General features: G+C 46.7%; 1 protein-coding gene across 2 annotated transcripts in view; it reads right to left on the bottom strand.

The window, feature by feature from the left end:
* The window catches only part of RIMS3 (regulating synaptic membrane exocytosis 3), a 184,017-nt gene that overhangs the window by 83,610 nt on the left and 81,375 nt on the right, over positions 1–19,032 (bottom strand). For both annotated transcript variants that reach the window (XM_089673875.1, XM_089673874.1), the window contains exon 2: positions 3,483–3,715. In XM_089673875.1, the coding sequence (XP_089530001.1) occupies positions 3,483–3,699 (217 nt within the window). In that variant the 5' untranslated portion in view covers positions 3,700–3,715. The remainder of the gene's footprint in view (positions 1–3,482; positions 3,716–19,032) is intronic.

The raw sequence follows: 19,032 nt of genomic DNA, 5'->3' as shown, positions 1-19,032 counted from the left end.
TTCATTGCATCCCACTTATATGTATAGCACATGTAAAATGTATGGTGTGCATAACAAACCCACTGTAACATATAGAATTCACTTTGTTGCTAAAAATCAGCAGTTTCTAGCATTTATGCAAATGACAGATCTGTAAAGAACAATGAATGTGGTATAGTTCTCTCTAATCCCATTGTTGAAACTATCAGAGCATGCATTGTACCAGTGCTGGTGGAGGTGACTGTGGAATAGTGATGGCTTGCGAGGAGGCTTCCAGAATCTCAATCTAATGACAGCTTTACACACATATAACTGACAACAGGAGTAGTTAGCTCAACATGAAGGGTGGCTCTCCAGATAGGATAATCTCATCACAATAAAACCTATATGGTATAACTCAAAAAACAGCAAAAAATTGCAGTAAGTATGACAGGTATATAAGAAAATACATGACTTTCCACTAAATATCTCCAGGATAAATCTCTTCAATGTCCATTTTTCATACTGAGTGTCTCTGAGAACCAAACTTGCAGCCTGGAAAGATATATTCTAGAATTCTAGGGCTGCACTGTCTCAGAGTACAAGTGGGCTTAATTGGCCAATGCTCTGCCCAAGGATGGGATGGAAGCTGAAAGAGAGGTAGATATTATTACAGCGTCTCTCATACTCCTAACATCTAGGAGGTTTGATGCCTTTTCCTCAGCTCTGCTGAGAAAATATCTAATTTTGGGATAGCCCTTTTATTCTTTTTTTTTTTAAATTTTATTTTTTCCTCAATCACAAATAAAGTAAACCATAGATATTATTTAATTAATACACTTCGACACACCAAATATAGGTTGATAATGTTCTCACTCTTAGGGATTTCACAGTGAACTCCCTAATTAGGTCTCAGTTTAAACTTACTGTATTGACTATCTTTTCTCTGTTGGTGGTGACTTTATTTGTAAAACCATGTCTCTTTTGAGAAAATGTGGACCCTTCTGTGACAAGGACAAACCCTCATGTCCTGGAGCTTTTGCAACACATATCTGGAACTCTGCATTTCAGCTGTTATGGCCTCTTACAAGCAACTAATCTTGTATCCCCGCATAGGGGTTATGTCTGGCCACTTTGGCTGCTTGCCTGGAACATTAAGGATACCCCCAAGGAACATCTGATTCATTTGCCCTTTAAGGGAAAGTGCTTCTTCAGACCTGCGCTTAACAATGTCATTCCAGGTGCTGCTGGTGATCAGACTTTGGAGGAACCTCAACGTTCATTTTCTACTCCAGTAGTACCTAACACAGTAGTATAACACCTATGCAAGCTGCAGGTCTTGAAACAGAATTCAGTGGAAAAACCTGGTAGCTTGTTTTTTGCTAATACGATTTTTCAGTAAATGAATCCTATGCTGTTTGCTAGATTCACCAAAGGATATATCCTGGCAATACATCTCATTATGTTAGCTAAGCTTTTCACAGGAATGTAATGGTTTCAATACGTGCAGTCCTAACTATCTACCTATATTTTGTTTTTTGTTTTTTTGCTGGATTACTGACTAATGGTATGTGTAAATTGGTCTCACAGGCTGTCATTTTGAGAGATCCTTGGTCATATTATTAAAGTAAACAAACATATATGTGAAGAAGCTGTTTGTCTGGAATTAACAATTTGCACGGCTATAATCTTGCTGGACGAAGCGCCATTTCACACTATGACTCATGCAGCAAAAAGAATCAAGCGCCCCTGAGTAAAGGAATGTCATTACCCAATAGATCTTGTAAAGTATGTATGGTAGAAGAATCAAGAATCCTGAAGATATTAAGAAGAAAAGTGGCATGTACAGTATATATATGTGTGTATATAGGGGAGTTACAGAAGACTGTACAAGACATGTAGACTTGCAATTTATTTCTGAAAGTGTGTAATGTCAGGGGTTTCTTAATAGTCTATTGTAACGAGTGGGTGGTCTCTTCAGAGACACTCTTGGTGGATGTGGGATTCTAAGAGCCTCTAAGAACATGACATTCTCACTGCTGAGAACAAAGGAACAAAGAAATTGTATTGCAATCCAATCAATAGTGATAAGGTTAAAGGTGTGGGCTGAATATATATATTATATATATACATATTTTGTCCATAAAGCTTAGTTTCCAAAAAGAGTCCACTCTTCTCAAGAATGACCCATGACATTAATAATTATAAAGATGTCTACAAACTAAAAGTCTAGTGGGTCTTTTTATTTAAAAAAATGACACAAGATTCACACAAATTTCAATCCAGAAATTACACATTTCACACTTTTTTAAGCGTTTTCAGCTGAAGAAGTAGACCACCAGGTGTTCATTAGTCCATGATAAGACAATTTGTCTAAAAATCAAAGGGCATACAGATCCTCAAAATTCAATATCACACATATCAAGTTTGCTACAGACCACCTCATTGTTCCACAAAGCTTCTAATGCAATACCACATGGAAAAGTAAGATACAACTTGAAACATTTGTCAGAAACTTGCAACAAAACAATATTTGATAAAAAAACCAGTGCACTTCAACATATCAACACTGACTGCGACCATGAATAATAGTTCAGGAAGCATTGTGGATTGGAGATGTCTTGGTGCCTTAGGGCCTGGACTGCTTGCTAGTATAGAGCAAACTATGAATTCAAAGGTGCATAAAGAATTTTTGCAGAAAAAAGTCTGGATATCAGCCTATGAACTGAAGCTTAACAGACGTTTGCGCTATACCAAGGCAGTGAACCAAAAAAAAGAAGCAAAGCAACAACAACACAATGGCTTAAATAAAAAAATGTATATAATGGAATGGCCAAGGTAGAGTTCAGACCTCAAGCTAACTGTGGCTTGACTGAAGACAGCTGTGCACTCAAGAAACCCTAGATATACTGTATCAAATAATTTAACAGCTTTGTAAGGAGGAGTGGTTTAAATATTTAGAGATCTTCAGCACATCTGTGCACACATGGGTTTCCATGCACATACGTGTGAAGATGGTGCAGTAAAGGAGGTCTAGTGCCTCTTCTCTTGCACATGCATGAGCACAACTTGGCACGTATACAGATGCACCACAGAGCTCCGCCAGGGCTCCAACTCAAGTTCACCTTTAAACTGAGAGAAAAAACAGGTGCCTCCACTTTATACTTGTCAGCAGATTTTGGTTGGTTACATAGGTCCTTCTGTACTTAAGGAACATATAGCAAACATCCCTGCTGAAACACTATTGAACTAAAGTCAGCATGCTACAAAAAAACCTCTAATTTTCAGTTAACCTAAGCAGACTGATAGGATTGAAGTAAAAGACAGGAATGGTAAGGTCCGATTCCTATGCAGCATTACTAAGAAGGAGGCACGACCTTCATAATTAATTAATCAAAAATAGGGTCACTACCATATATGCATTCACAAAAACTCGGCTTAAAAATGTACATACAATTTAAAAGCAGTTTCCCTCTAAAATATTTTACCTTATTTGATGATAATAGAAAACAGAGATGACTAACCTGGTTGGTTTAGTTGTAGGGTGCTCTTACTCCACTGTGACAGCCCCACAATAGCCACCATCTTGGCTCCAAGACTGGATCGCCTCTTCTTGGTCGTGGTACCGCCAGCCACTTCTGGAGTTCCTGAGTTGCCTTTTTCTAGGTTGTACATTTCTCCACTGATGCTGGAGCTGCGGATAACATTCCTGGCTGAGGAACTAGCCTCCCCGTTGAACATTTTGGGGAGGTAAGATCTAGACACGAGAGGAAAATAGAAAAGACATACTCTATAACACATTCTCTGTGCACATCCATAATTTCAAGTACTGAGTAAGCAAATAAGCATTACTTTCATGATAAATAATAATAATAATTGATCTGGAACTGTGGTAAGACTGGGAGAAAACAAAATAAAGAGAATTAGACTTTTGTGAATAAACTCATAAAAGAATAATGCTATTTTCTTTGTCTGAAAACCATTATATTAAAAGGGAGTATTTTTTTGTTTGCTGTAGCTGCACTGCATTAAATTCTGTTACCTGCGTAAATCTGCAGAAATACAGTTATAGCTTCTTATTTCCAAAACAGGGAGCTAATAATAAGGTAATAACACAAAAAGGACTGTGCCTGCCACCATCTATATTATATCCTTGCTTTTATTTAAACCCTACTGATTCTTGTAATTTGGTGTAACTTATCTATTACATGCTTGGCGGGGATCTTGTTTTTCAGATACTACATTTTAGTTCTGAAAAACAAAGCTCTCCAACATATATTGCAGTAATATGTAATAATTAAGCACACTTCCTTGCAGACCTTTGCCACTGTCTGCACCGTGACTACTGACATATGCCTATGATTTACTTTCTATTTCTTGCATGCCATGTGGGAGGCACTGTCTGTTATAATCACACAATCAATCCCAGTGTTTAGAGAAAAACCACTGGGAAAAGCAGTGAGCCAATCACACGATCAGGACATTATATTCCTGGTACATTCTGTAAATAAACAGTGTGCAGAATGCCCCCCCAGTTGCCATAGTTAGAGGGAGGTGACAACCAGGGCCTGATTTTAAATGAAGCCATGCTGCATATTTATAACGCACAGCAATGTTCTTTATAGATGTGCTTAATGCTCTGCCAGCTTCACCGATGTCTAAAGATGACAGAGTTTTATAAAAAAGAATGGCAGTTTAAAAATAAAAAAAGATGAAGGACAGCCCTGACAGTCACCTGTCATAGTCATATGGTCAGCTTTCCTCCAATCATAGAGCTCTCCCTGTTGTGCTAAGTATGTTGTCAACTGTCAGTGAAAAGTGAGTGTTGGGGTGTGTAGCCAAGTGGAATATCTGCTCACTGTGTTAAATGGGGCACTAAGATTTTGGTAGTCTAGAAAATACTAGGTGATTGTTAACATCAGATGTAATTTTAATCTACAAAATGTCTTGTCTTGCATTTACAGAATAAATGTTATTATTTTTAGCAAAAATATGTAATGGTATGGGGTCAATAGTGTTTATTTTTATTGGTTAATGTTGATAGGATTTTAAAATGTTTTATATTTTTTTTTTACTAAATGCATGCAATCTTTGTTTTTTTTTAAATGATGTATTAAACAATATTTTCAGTGCACTATGAGTTTTCTAAAGAGAGAGAAGAGCAGCAGGTATCTTCTTTAAGGCACTCTTTCTCTAATTAAAATCCTATAACAGAGCCATCCAGAAGATGGGGCAGTGAATCAAGATGATTATTCATCATTATTCACTTTGACTTATTCACTTAATTAAAAGGCTTCATGCATGCTAGCTTAAAAAAACCCCACTTTTACAGGTGTACAGCATATTCTTTATGTTTCTTAATACATTCTATGTCAGCCTATGTGGCCATGCACATTAAATGTTTAGATCAGTATTTTAAGAGCAACCATTTAGAGACATTAAAAAAAATGCCTTGAAGCAGTGTTTGGAGAGGAGCTTATCAACATACTTTATGAGCGCACGCACCTAAACACGCATAAATGCATGAATATGTGTAAATTTATTCCAGTGGCCAGAATAAATTAATAATCTGACCAGTAAAATATTTTTTTTCTCAATGCCATACGTATGTAAACGTGCATAATTACGCACCAAAGCAAGCATTTTACACTTGAGTTTTCTGCCATTTTCTGGCAGAAAGTTCCGGGGTATATAGGAGTATTTTAACTCACCAGTGTGCATGAGGCCTAAATTTTAGATTGAGCTATGGAGATTTATAAACAACAGGAGATAAAGATATAATATAAAAACAATATACCCAAAGTTCCATATCCTAACTGAAAATGGGAATGCATTATATTAATATGAAATGCTATATTTCATTGTCCCGTGACAAAAAAATATGTAGCATATAGAATGCAGTGGTCAGGATTATGCAATCTACAGCATAGCCTACAGATTGCAATGGTCATAAGTGTTTAACATACAGGAGAGTGTACAGAGTTCAGTGATTAGGAGTATATAACATACAGCACCACATAAAGAGTACAGTGACCAGGAATATGTAACATACAGAACAATATACAGAGTACAGCAGTCAGGTGCATGTAAAGTACAATGTATGGTACATACTCCTGACCACTGCACTCTGTATGGCTTTCTGTTTGTTGTATGCCCATGACAACTGCAGTAGACAGAATGCAGTGATCAAGAGTGCTTGGCACACCGGACAGAGTGCAGTCTTGTGTACCAGGTGCAAAGTTTAAGAGTAATCCCCCAGTAACCATTCAAACAAACCCCCAAGCAAAAATTCCTCCCTTCCCTCTCTCAACTCCCTCCCTGCACCGCAACAAGAAAAAAATTCACCTCAAACAAAATTCTCTCTTTCTCTCCCCAGGAAAAAATTAAAACCTTCTTTCCCCTACTACTGAAAACTGTCAGAGGCTGTAGATCAGGGGTAGGCAACCTTTCAGAGGTTGAGGTCTACCTGAACAACATGGAATAAAGCAAAGTCCCCCTTTTCATCGCCCCCCACTGTAGTGCCCTGTATCCCCAAATGCAGTGTCCTCTGCCCCCTTTTTTATCACCCCCCACTGTAGTGTCCTCTGCCCCCCCCCCACGGCAGTGTCCTGTACCCCCCATGCTGTGTCCTTTGCCCTCCTCCACCCACAGTAGTGTCCTGTACCCCCCAAAAGCAGTGTCCTCTGCCCCCTTCACACCACATCCTTCCCCACTGTCATATCCTCTGCTTCCTTCCCCCCCGTAGTGTACTTTACCCCCCAAACCAGGCACATGACCACCCTCCCCCACTGTGTAGTGTGCTGAGTCTCCTGTGTTCCCCACAGAGTCTCCTGTATACCCCCTCCCACAGTGGCTCCTAAGTTCTCCCTCCCACAGAGTCTCTTTTGTTCCCCCTCCCACAATGTCTCCTAACCCCCCCTTTCACAGGGTCTCCTAAGTCCCCCCTCAGAATCTCTTAAGCCCCCCCTCCCACAGAGTCTCCTTTGTCCCCGCCCCCACAGTGTCTCCTGTGTCCCCTTCATATCACGCACACACAGGTAGCACTGCCTACCTGTCAGCTTGTGTAGAGCAGAGGGGAGATCAAGAGAACACAGCTGCCAAGCTTTTGATTGGTTGCTAGAACAGCCTAGCAACCAATCACTGAGCAGCTTCCACCCCCGACCTTGCCCTCCATACAGCACTATGCTGCCTCCTGCTCTGCGCTATGCCTGAGAGTGACGGAGGGGGGGGATGCAGAACGATCGCGATCGACGGGTTGCCGACCATAGCTGTAGATGGTTCAAGATCGGATACATGCTTCACAGGAATTTGAGAGACTGCAGGTGTGCTTTATGATTGTTGACTGATAACATGCTGCAAGAGAAAGCCAGAACCTGGGGACATATTATACATAAAAAAAAGGAACTGGACAGCACAGAACACAAAACAAACTATTTAACTAGTATAATCTAAGAAATACTTTTCTTCCCTTGAAGAGTAGGCAAGTAGGCAGGAAAAATACTGATTACTGAGGTTCCAGGATGCACAGTAATTAACAAACGACCCCAAGATAGGACTAGAAACTTGTATAGTGGTCATAGTTTCTACATAGATAAAAGCTCCTTCATGGTCTGGAATAATTGTAATGTAGCCCTCTTTTGGGGGGATTATGAGAGCTGACCCTCCCCAAACAGGATATTGCGGTAAACCTGTAGGTAAATAAGAGAACCGGAACCTTTCCCAATTAGAAGAGTGGTTTGATATTAAAGTTGGCAGTGCCTCCACCCACAACAGGGCCTCTGTGAAGGAATAAATTATACAGGAATAAATTATGGAGGAATAAATTATGCAGTATAAAACATGCATACGTATAAAAAATAAAATTTATAAAAGCAAGAGCAACAGACATCAGAATGAAGAAAAACCTATATGGACCACTGCATAGAGAAAATGTATATGTATGCATGTTTTATACTGCTTAATTTATTCCTCCCTCCTGGAGTCATGTGATTCTGGGAGGTGGGATTGACAATTATGTTTGTACTATTTACAATAGTCATATTCACTTGTTAGCCGTGATTAAGGCCTGATGGCTGAAGTGCGTTGGCTTTTTACATGATTGTATCTAGAGATGAGCGAATCGAAGTAGCCGAAGTGGAATTCGAGTCGAATATCGGAAAAATTTCGATTCGCGCGGAATCCGAAAAATAGCCTAATTTGGACGCTCGAATCGAAATTTTTCCAAAAATGGCGGCTGACATGTGCGGCGACGGAGCGGGGATGTCTGGGAAGGAGCGCAGACAAGGCGCGCTGACCCATAATGCATTCCTCAACGACATGTGATCGCATCAGCCAATCAGCAGCCAGCCAGCTAGCACTGTGTAATGGTCGAGCTATAAATAGCGGCCATTTTGGAATTCTTCATTTGCCTGCAGTCATTGAACAGAGGCAGACCGCTCTGTATTAGGGACAGGGACAGAGTTAGGGCCACAGAAACGATACTTGGGGACAGAGAAACGATACTTAGGGACAGAGAACTATTACTCAGGGACACAGAATTGTTAATTAGGGCCACAGAATCGTTACTTAGGGACAAAGAAACGCTAGTTAGGGCCACAGAATTCATACTCAGGGACAGACAGAATTGTTACTGAGTGCCAGAGAATTGTTACTTAGGGCCACAGAAACGTTATTAGGGCCACAGAATTGTTACTCAAGGACAGACAGAATTGTTACTGAGTGCCAGAGAATTGTTACTTAGGGCCACAGAAACGTTATTAGGGCCACAGAATTGTTACTCAGGGACAGACAGAATTGTTACTGAGTGCCAGAGAATTGTTACTTAGGGCCACAGAAACGTTATTAGGGCCACAGAATTGTTACTCAGGGACAGACAGAATTGTTACTGAGTGCCAGATAATTGTTACTTAGGGCCACAGAAACGTTATTAGGGCCACAGAATTGTTACTCAGGGACAGACAGAATTGTTACTGAGTGCCAGAGAATTGTTACTTAGGGCCACAGAAACTTTAGTTAGGGCCACAGAATTGTTACTCAGGGACAGACACAGAATTGTTACTGAGGGCCACAGAACTGTTACTTAGGGCCACAGAATTGTTACTCGCACAGACACAGAATTGTTACTCGCACAGACACAGAATTGTTACTGAGGGCCACAGAACTGTTACTTAGGGCCACAGAATTGTTACTCGCACAGACACAGAATTGTTACACAGGGACACAGAACTGTTACTGAGGGCCACAGAACCGTTACTTAGGGCCACAGAATTGTTACTCGCACAGACACAGAATTGTTACTCGCACAGACACAGAATTGATACTCGCACAGACACAGAATTGTTACTGAGGGCCACAGAACTGTTAGTTAGGGCCACAGAATTGTTACTCGCACAGACACAGAATTGTTACTCGCACAGACACAGAAATGTTACTGAGGGCCACAGAACTGTTACTTGGGGCCACAGAAACGTTAATCAGGGACACAGAATTGTTACTGAGGGCCACAGAACTGTTACTTAGGGCCACAGAATTGTTACTCGCACAGACACAGAATTGTTACTCGCACAGACACAGAATTGTTACTGAGGGCCACAGAACTGTTACTTAGGGCCACAGAATTGTTACTCGCACAGACACAGAATTGTTACACAGGGACACAGAACTGTTACTGAGGGCCACAGAACCGTTACTTAGGGCCACAGAATTGTTACTCGCACAGACACAGAATTGTTACTCGCACAGACACAGAATTGTTACTCGCACAGACACAGAATTGTTACTCGCACAGACACAGAATTGTTACTCAGGGACACAGAACTGTTACTGAGGGCCACAGAACTGTTACTTAGGGCCACAGAATTGTTGCTCGCACAGACACAGAATTCTTACTCGCACAGACACAGAATTGTTACTCAGGGACACAGAACTGTTACTTAGGGCCACAGAACTGTTAGTTAGGGCCACAGAATTGTTACTCGCACAGACACAGAATTGTTACTCGCACAGACACAGAATTGTTACTGAGGGCCACAGAACTGTTACTTGGGGCCACAGAAACGTTAATCAGGGACACAGAATTGTTACTGAGGGCCACAGAACTGTTAGGGCCACAGAATTGTTAATCGCACAGACGCAGAATTGTTACTCGCACAGACACAGAATTGTTACTGAGGGCCACAGAACTGTTACTTGGGGCCACAGAAACGTTAATCAGGGACACAGAATTGTTACTGAGGGCCACAGAACTGTTACTTAGGGCCACAGAATTGTTACTCGCACAGACACAGAATTGTTACTCGCACAGACACAGAATTGTTACTGAGGGCCACAGAACTGTTACTTAGGGCCACAGAATTGTTACTCGCACAGACACAGAATTGTTACACAGGGACACAGAACTGTTACTGAGGGCCACAGAACCGTTACTTAGGACCACAGAATTGTTACTCGCACAGACACAGAATTGTTACTCGCACAGACACAGAATTGTTACTCGCACAGACACAGAATTGTTACTCGCACAGACACAGAATTGTTACTCAGGGACACAGAACTGTTACTGAGGGCCACAGAACTGTTACTTAGGGCCACAGAATTGTTGCTCGCACAGACACAGAATTCTTACTCGCACAGACACAGAATTGTTACTCAGGGACACAGAACTGTTACTTAGGGCCACAGAACTGTTAGTTAGGGCCACAGAATTGTTACTCGCACAGACACAGAATTGTTACTCGCACAGACACAGAATTGTTACTGAGGGCCACAGAACTGTTACTTGGGGCCACAGAAACGTTAATCAGGGACACAGAATTGTTACTGAGGGCCACAGAACTGTTACTTAGGGCCACAGAATTGTTACTCGCACAGACACAGAATTGTTACTGAGGGCCACAGAACTGTTACTTGGGGCCACAGAAACGTTAATCAGGGACACAGAATTGTTACTGAGGGCCACAGAACTGTTACTTAGGGCCACAGAATTGTTACTCGCACAGACACAGAATTGTTACTCAGGGACACAGAACTGTTACTGAGGGCCACAGAACTGTTACTTAGGGCCACAGAATTGTTACTCGCACAGACACAGAATTCTTACTCGCACAGACACAGAATTGTTACTGAGGGCCACAGAACTGTTACTTGGGGCCACAGAAACGTTAATCAGGGACACAGAATTGTTACTGAGGGCCACAGAACTGTTACTTAGGACCACAGAATTGTTACTCGCACAGACACAGAATTGTTACTCGCACAGACACAGAATTGTTACTGAGGGCCACAGAACTGTTACTTGGGGCCACAGAAACGTTAATCAGGGACACAGAATTGTTACTGAGGGCCACAGAACTGTTAGGGCCACAGAATTGTTACTCGCACAGACACAGAATTGTTACTCGCACAGACACAGAATTGTTACTGAGGGCCACAGAACTGTTACTTAGGGCCACAGAAATGTTAATCAGGGACACAGAATTGTTACTGAGGGCCACAGAACTGTTACTTAGGGCCACAGAATTGTTACTCGCACAGACACAGAATTGTTACACAGGGACACAGAACTGTTACTGAGGGCCACAGAACCGTTACTTAGGGCCACAGAATTGTTACTCGCACAGACACAGAATTGTTACTCGCACAGACACAGAATTGTTACTCGCACAGACACAGAATTGTTACTCAGGGACACAGAACTGTTACTGAGGGCCACAGAACTGTTACTTAGGGCCACAGAATTGTTACTCGCACAGACACAGAATTGTTACTCGCACAGACACAGAATTGTTACTCAGGGACACAGAACTGTTACTGAGGGCCACAGAACTGTTACTTAGGGCCACAGAATTGTTACTCGCACAGACACAGAATTGTTACTCGCACAGACACAGAATTGTTACTGAGGGCCACAGAACTGTTACTTGGGGCCACAGAAACGTTAATCAGGGACACAGAATTGTTACTGAGGGCCACAGAACTGTTACTTAGGGCCACAGAATTGTTACTCGCACAGACACAGAATTGTTACTCAGGGACACAGAATTGTTACTCAGGGACACATAATCGTTTAATTAAAGAGTATGTCAGACAACATGCAGAGGAGTGGCAGAGGAGGCAATGTTTTAGGAGCGAGCAGACGTGGCAGCAGAGGAAGGGGTCGAGGCAGCACTATTCGCAGCCAGAGGCCAGTGCTCCCGGTGTCATCCAGTACAGTGCGGAAGAGCTAACAGAGGGCGGTCAGGAACGGGGGGAGACATCCGCCTCTTCAGCAGCCAGGCGAAGAAGTAGTGGCGAGGAGAGTGGCTCGGTAGCCGGTCTAGAGACAGGTCTGTCTCCTGACCCACACGCAGCCGAGGGGGCTAGTAGTGAGGCGGAGACCCTAATTGATGATGATGAGGCTGATCGCACTTGGCAGCCTCGTCGTCATCAGGCTATTGCTTCCGCATCATCAGGAGAAGAGGGTGGCAGCTTGGCAGCGAGCAAAACAGTCGGTGGGTTGTCTCCATCGCCACACTCTGCCATGTGCCACTTTCAGGTCTCCTCACACACTGCTGGTGTGTTCCATTTTTTGTCATAGGGTGCTGGCAGATTACGGGCCTCCCATAGCTGCTGCCAGGCCCCTAATCTGCCATGGGCCCCTGTACCGCCTCCTCATGCTGCTGCCAAGTCCACAGTGTCTCATGCCATGTGCCACTTTCAGGTCTCCTCACACACTGCTGGTGTGTTCAATTTTTTTGACATAGGGTGCTGGCAGATTATGGGCCTCCCATAGCTGCTGCCAGGCCCCTAATCTGTTATGGGCCCCTATACCGCCTCCTCATGCTGCTGCGAAGTCCAGAGTCTCTCATGGGTCCCTGTACGGCCTCCCATTGCTGCTGTCTCCATCGCCACACTCTGCCATGTGCCACTTTCAGGTCTCCTCACACACTGCTGGTGTGTTCAATTTTTTTGACATAGGGTGCTGGCAGATTACGGGCCTCCCATAGCTGCTGCCAGGCCCCTAATCTTCCATGGGCCCCTATACCGCCTCCTCATGCTGCTGCGAAGTCCAGAGTCTCTCATGGGTCCCTGTACGGCCTCCCATTGCTGCTGTCTCCATCGCCACACTCTGCCATGTGCCACTTTCAGGTCTCCTCACACACTGCTGGTGTGTTCAATTTTTTTGACATAGGGTGCTGGCAGATTACGGGCCTCCCATAGCTGCTGCCAGGCCCCTAATCTGCCATGGGCCCCTATACCGCCTCCTCATGCTGCTGCCAGGTCCAGGCGAACGTAGTCACACAGGGGAGGAACTTCTCAGTGTAATGAACAGAGAAATCAACAGATGGCTGTCTCCGCGCAAACTGAAAATCGGAACCATGTTGACCGACAACGGAAAGAACATGGTGTCTGCTCTGCGTCAAGGAAGGTTGTGCCATGCGCCATGCATGGCTCACATGTTCAATCTGGTTGTCAAGCGGTTCCTAAAATCCACCATCCCACTGCAAGACATCCTTAAAATGTCACGTAAACCTTGCATGCATTTCAGCCATTCCTACACCGCAAAGCACACCCTCCTTGAGCTGCAGCGGCAGAACGGAATTCCACAGCATCGCCTGATCTGCGACGTTGCAACAAGGTGGAATTCAACCCTACACATGGTAGACCGCCTTTACGAACAGCGAAAGGCCATCACCGATTTCCTGATGTTACAAGCGGATAAAGGTACTCCCCTGTGTAACTTCGATGTCAGCCATTGGCAGCTCATGCGTGACACCTGCCGCTTGCTCAGGCCCTTTGAGGAGGCCACGCTATTCGTGAGTCGGCAGGACTATGGGATGAACGACGTCATTCCTCTGTTGCACGTCCTGGAACAAATGCTGTTAACAATGGCTGGTCAGGGTGCGGTAGACGTGGCGCACAGATCTCAACGCCACATGAACCCTGTGGGGGCAGGACAGGAAGAAGAGGAGGAGGTAGAGGAGGACATTGGTGCTCAGGAATTATTGAGTGAAATGGGTGGTTTTTCCACTCAGCAGACAGGAGTGGAGGAGCAGGAGCATCTGGTAGAGGAGGAGGAGACAGAGGACCCAGACGCACCGTGGCAGTATGCTGTGGAGATGGAGTCAGGGAGTCCCTCGCATTCCTTGGCACAAATGGCCCATAGCATGCTCGGTTGCTTGCGTAGCGACAGCCGAATAAGAACCATCAGACAGAGGGATGACTTTTGGCTGTCCACCTTGTTGGACCCTCGCTACCGTTCAAAAATGGTGGCCTTTTTCACACCTGCTGAGAGGGAGGCCAAAATAACGTACTATAAAAACCACCTATGTAGTCAGTTGGTCTCTGCCTTTGTGCGCCAACGTCCATCCTCAGACACTGTGGGCCCTGTGCGCTCGCGTTCCGCTGCCATGGCAGCAAAGGAGGGGTGGGGTGGTAGGAGCAGTGGCAGCTCCACCAGCAGCGGCTGACTCAGTCTGCAGTCGATGATGAGTAGCTTTCTTCACCAGCGCAGTGAGGAAACTACTAACCAGCCGCAGCAGCAGCAGCATCAGGTGGACCTGGAGCAGGACCTCAAACAACAGGCTTGGGCCTACTTGGACAGCACCCTGCCAACCGAGGTAGACAATCCCCTTGACTACTGGGCAACGAAACTTGACCTTTGGCCCCAACTAGCTGAATTTGCCCTTGAAAGGCTGTCATGCCCGGCCAGTAGCGTGGCATCGGAGCGCGTGTTTAGTGCGGCAGGAGGTATTGTAACTCCGCGGAGGACACGACTGTCCACCCAAAGTGTGGAGAGACTCACGTTTGTGAAAATGAATCAGGCGTGGATTAGTCTGGATTTCAAACCACCAGTTCCTGACACAACTGACTAAATCCGCCATGAATCATGCCTCAAACATGTGCCACTTTGAGGTCTCCTCACACACTGCTGGTGTGTTGAATTTTTTGACATAGGGTGCTGGCAGATTATGGGCCTCCTATAGCTGCTGCCAGGCCCCTAATCTGCCATGGGCCCCTATATACCGCCTCCTCATGCTGCTGCCAAGTCCAGAGTCTCTCATGGGTCCCTGTACGGCCTCCCATTGCTGCTGTCTCCATCGCCACACTCTGCCATGTGCCACTTTCAGGTCTCCTCACACACTGCTGGTGTGTTGAATTTTTTGACATAGGGTGCTGGCAGATTACGGGCCTCCTATAGCTGCTGCCAGGCCCCTAATCTGCCATGGGCCCCTATATACCGCCTCCTCATGCTGCTGCCAAGTCCAGAGTCTCTCATGGGTCCCTATACGGCCTCCCATTGCTGCTGTCTCCATCGCCACACGCTGCCATGTGCCACTTTCAGGTCTCCTCACACACTGCTGGTGTGTTGAATTTTTTGACATAGGGTGCTGGCAGATTACGGGCCTCCTATAGCTGCTGCCAGGCCCCTAATCTGCCATGGGCCCCTATATACCGCCTCCTCATGCTGCTGCCAGGTCCAGAGTCTCTCATGGGTCCCTGTACGGCCTCCCATTGCTGCTGTCTCTATCGCCACACTCTGCCATGTGCCACATTCAGGTCTCTTCACACTGCTTGTGTTTTCAATTTTTTGACATAGGGTGCTGGCAGATTACGGGCCTCCCATAGCTGCTGCCAGGCCCCTAATCTGCCATGGGCCCCTATATACCGCCTCCTCATGCTGCTGCCAAGTCCAGAGTCTCTCATGGGTCCCTATACGGCCTCCCATTGCTGCTGTCTCCATCGCCACACTCTGCCATGTGCCACTTTCAGGTCTCCTCACACTGCTGGTGTGTAGAATTTTTTGACATAGGGTGCTGGCAGATTACGGGCCTCCCATAGCTGCTGCCAGGCCCCTAATCTGCCATAGGCCCCTATATACCGCCTCCTCATGCTGCTGCCAGGTCCAGAGTCTCTCATGGGTCCCTGTACGGCCTCCCATTGCTGCTGTCTCCATCGCCACACTCTGCCATGTGCCACATTCAGGTCTCTTCACACTGCTTGTGTTTTCAATTTTTTGACATAGGGTGCTGGCAGATTACGGGCCTCCCATAGCTGCTGCCAGGCCCCTAATCTGCCATGGGCCCCAATATACCGCCTCCTCATGCTGCTGCCAAGTCCAGAGTCTCTCATGGGTCCCTGTACGGCCTCCCATTGCTGCTGTCTCCATCGCCACACTCTGCCATGTGCCACTTTCAGGTCTCCTCACACACTGCTGGTGTGTTGAATTTTTTGACATAGGGTGCTGGCAGATTACGGGCCTCCTATAGCTGCTGCCAGGCCCCTAATCTGCCATGGGCCCCTATATACCGCCTCCTCATGCTGCTGCCAAGTCCAGAGTCTCTCATGGGTCCCTATACGGCCTCCCATTGCTGCTGTCTCCATCGCCACACTCTGCCATGTGCCACTTTCAGGTCTCCTCACACACTGCTGGTGTGTTGAATTTTTTGACATAGGGTGCTGGCAGATTACGGGCCTCCTATAGCTGCTGCCAGGCCCCTAATCTGCCATGGGCCCCTATATACCGCCTCCTCATGCTGCTGCCAGGTCCAGAGTCTCTCATGGGTCCCTGTACGGCCTCCCATTGCTGCTGTCTCTATCGCCACACTCTGCCATGTGCCACATTCAGGTCTCTTCACACTGCTTGTGTTTTCAATTTTTTGACATAGGGTGCTGGCAGATTACGGGCCTCCCATAGCTGCTGCCAGGCCCCTAATCTGCCATGGGCCCCTATATACCGCCTCCTCATGCTGCTGCCAAGTCCAGAGTCTCTCATGGGTCCCTATACAGCCTCCCATTGCTGCTGTCTCCATCGCCACACTCTGCCATGTGCCACTTTCAGGTCTCCTCACACTGCTGGTGTGTAGAATTTTTTGACATAGGGTGCTGGCAGATTACGGGCCTCCCATAGCTGCTGCCAGGCCCCTAATCTGCCATAGGCCCCTATATACCGCCTCCTCATGCTGCTGCCAGGTCCAGAGTCTCTCATGGGTCCCTGTACGGCCTCCCATTGCTGCTGTCTCCATCGCCACACTCTGCCATGTGCCACATTCAGGTCTCTTCACACTGCTTGTGTTTTCAATTTTTTGACATAGGGTGCTGGCAGATTACGGGCCTCCCATAGCTGCTGCCAGGCCCCTAATCTGCCATGGGCCCCAATATACCGCCTCCTCATGCTGCTGCCAAGTCCAGAGTCTCTCATGGGTCCCTGTACGGCCTCCCATTGCTGCTGTCTCCATCGCCACACTCTGCCATGTGCCACTTTCAGGTCTCCTCACACACTGCTGGTGTGTTGAATTTTTTGACATAGGGTGCTGGCAGATTACGGGCCTCCTATAGCTGCTGCCAGGCCCCTAATCTGCCATGGGCCCCTATATACCGCCTCCTCATGCTGCTGCCAAGTCCAGAGTCTCTCATGGGTCCCTATACGGCCTCCCATTGCTGCTGTCTCCATCGCCACACTCTGCCATGTGCCACTTTCAGGTCTCCTCACACACTGCTGGTGTGTTGAATTTTTTGACATAGGGTGCTGGCAGATTACGGGCCTCCTATAGCTGCTGCCAGGCCCCTAATCTGCCATGGGCCCCTATATACCGCCTCCTCATGCTGCTGCCAGGTCCAGAGTCTCTCATGGGTCCCTGTACGGCCTCCCATTGCTGCTGTCTCCATCGCCACACTCTGCCATGTGCCACATTCAGGTCTCTTCACACTGCTCGTGTTTTCAATTTTTTGACATAGGGTGCTGGCAGATTACGGGCCTCCCATAGCTGCTGCCAGGCCCCTAATCTGCCATGGGCCCCTATATACCGCCTCCTCATGCTGCTGCCAAGTCCAGAGTCTCTCATGGGTCCCTATACGGCCTCCCATTGCTGCTGTCTCCATCGCCACACTCTGCCATGTGCCACTTTCAGGTCTCCTCACACTGCTGGTGTGTAGAATTTTTTGACATAGGGTGCTGGCAGATTACGGGCCTCCCATAGCTGCTGCCAGGCCCCTAATCTGCCATAGGACCCTATATACCGCCTCCTCATGCTGCTGCCAGGTCCAGAGTCTCTCATGGGTCCCTGTACGGCCTCCCATTGCTGCTGTCTCCATCGCCACACTCTGCCATGTGCCACTTTCAGGTCTCCTCACACACTGCTGGTGTGTAGAATTTTTTGACATAGGGTGCTGGCAGATTACGGGCCTCCTATAGCTGCTGCCAGGCCCCTAATCTGCCATAGGCCCCTATATACCGCCTCCTCATGCTGCTGCCAGGTCCAGAGTCTCTCATGGGTCCCTGTACGGCCTCCCATTGCTGCTGTCTCCATCGCCACACTCTGCCATGTGCCACTTTCAGGTCTCCTCACACTGCTGGTGTGTTCAATTTTTTGACATAGGGTGCTGGCAGATTACGGGCCTCCCATTGCTGCTGCCAGGCCCCTAATCTGCCATGGGCCCCTATACCGCCTCCTCATGCTGCTGCCAGGTCCAGAGTCTCTCATGGGTCCCTGTACGGCCTCCCATTGCTGCTGTCTCCATCGCCACACTCTGCCATGTGCCACTTTCAGGTCTCCTCACACACTGCTGGTGTGTAGAATTTTTTGACATAGGGTGCTGGCAGATTACGGGCCTCCCATTGCTGCTGCCAGGCCCCTAATCTGCCATGGGCCCCTATACCGCCTCCTCATGCTGCTGCCAAGTCCAGAGTCTCTCATGGGTCCCTGTACGGCCTCCCATTGCTGCTGTCTCCATCGCCACACTCTGCCATGTGCCACTTTCAGGTCTCCTCACACACTGCTGGTGTGTAGAATTTTTTGACATAGGGTGCTGGCAGATTACGGGCCTCCCATTGCTGCTGCCGGGCCCCTAATCTGCCATGGGCCCCTATACCGCCTCCTCATGCTGCTGCCAAGTCCAGAGTCTCTCATGGGTCCCTGTACGGCCTCCCATTGCTGCTGTCTCCATCGCCACACTCTGCCATGTGCCACTTTCAGGTCTCCTCACACACTGCTGGTGTGTAGAATTTTTTGACATAGGGTGCTGGCAGATTACGGGCCTCCCATTGCTGCTGCCAGGCCCCTAATCTGCCATGGGCCCCTATACCGCCTCCTCATG

This window comes from Staurois parvus, unplaced genomic scaffold, assembly GCF_062004578.1.
Source record: "Staurois parvus isolate SC_StPar_1 unplaced genomic scaffold, SC_StPar_1.0 ptg000145l, whole genome shotgun sequence".
Lineage (NCBI taxonomy): Eukaryota > Metazoa > Chordata > Amphibia > Anura > Ranidae > Staurois > Staurois parvus.
This window is presented reverse-complemented; position numbering and strand designations above follow the sequence as displayed.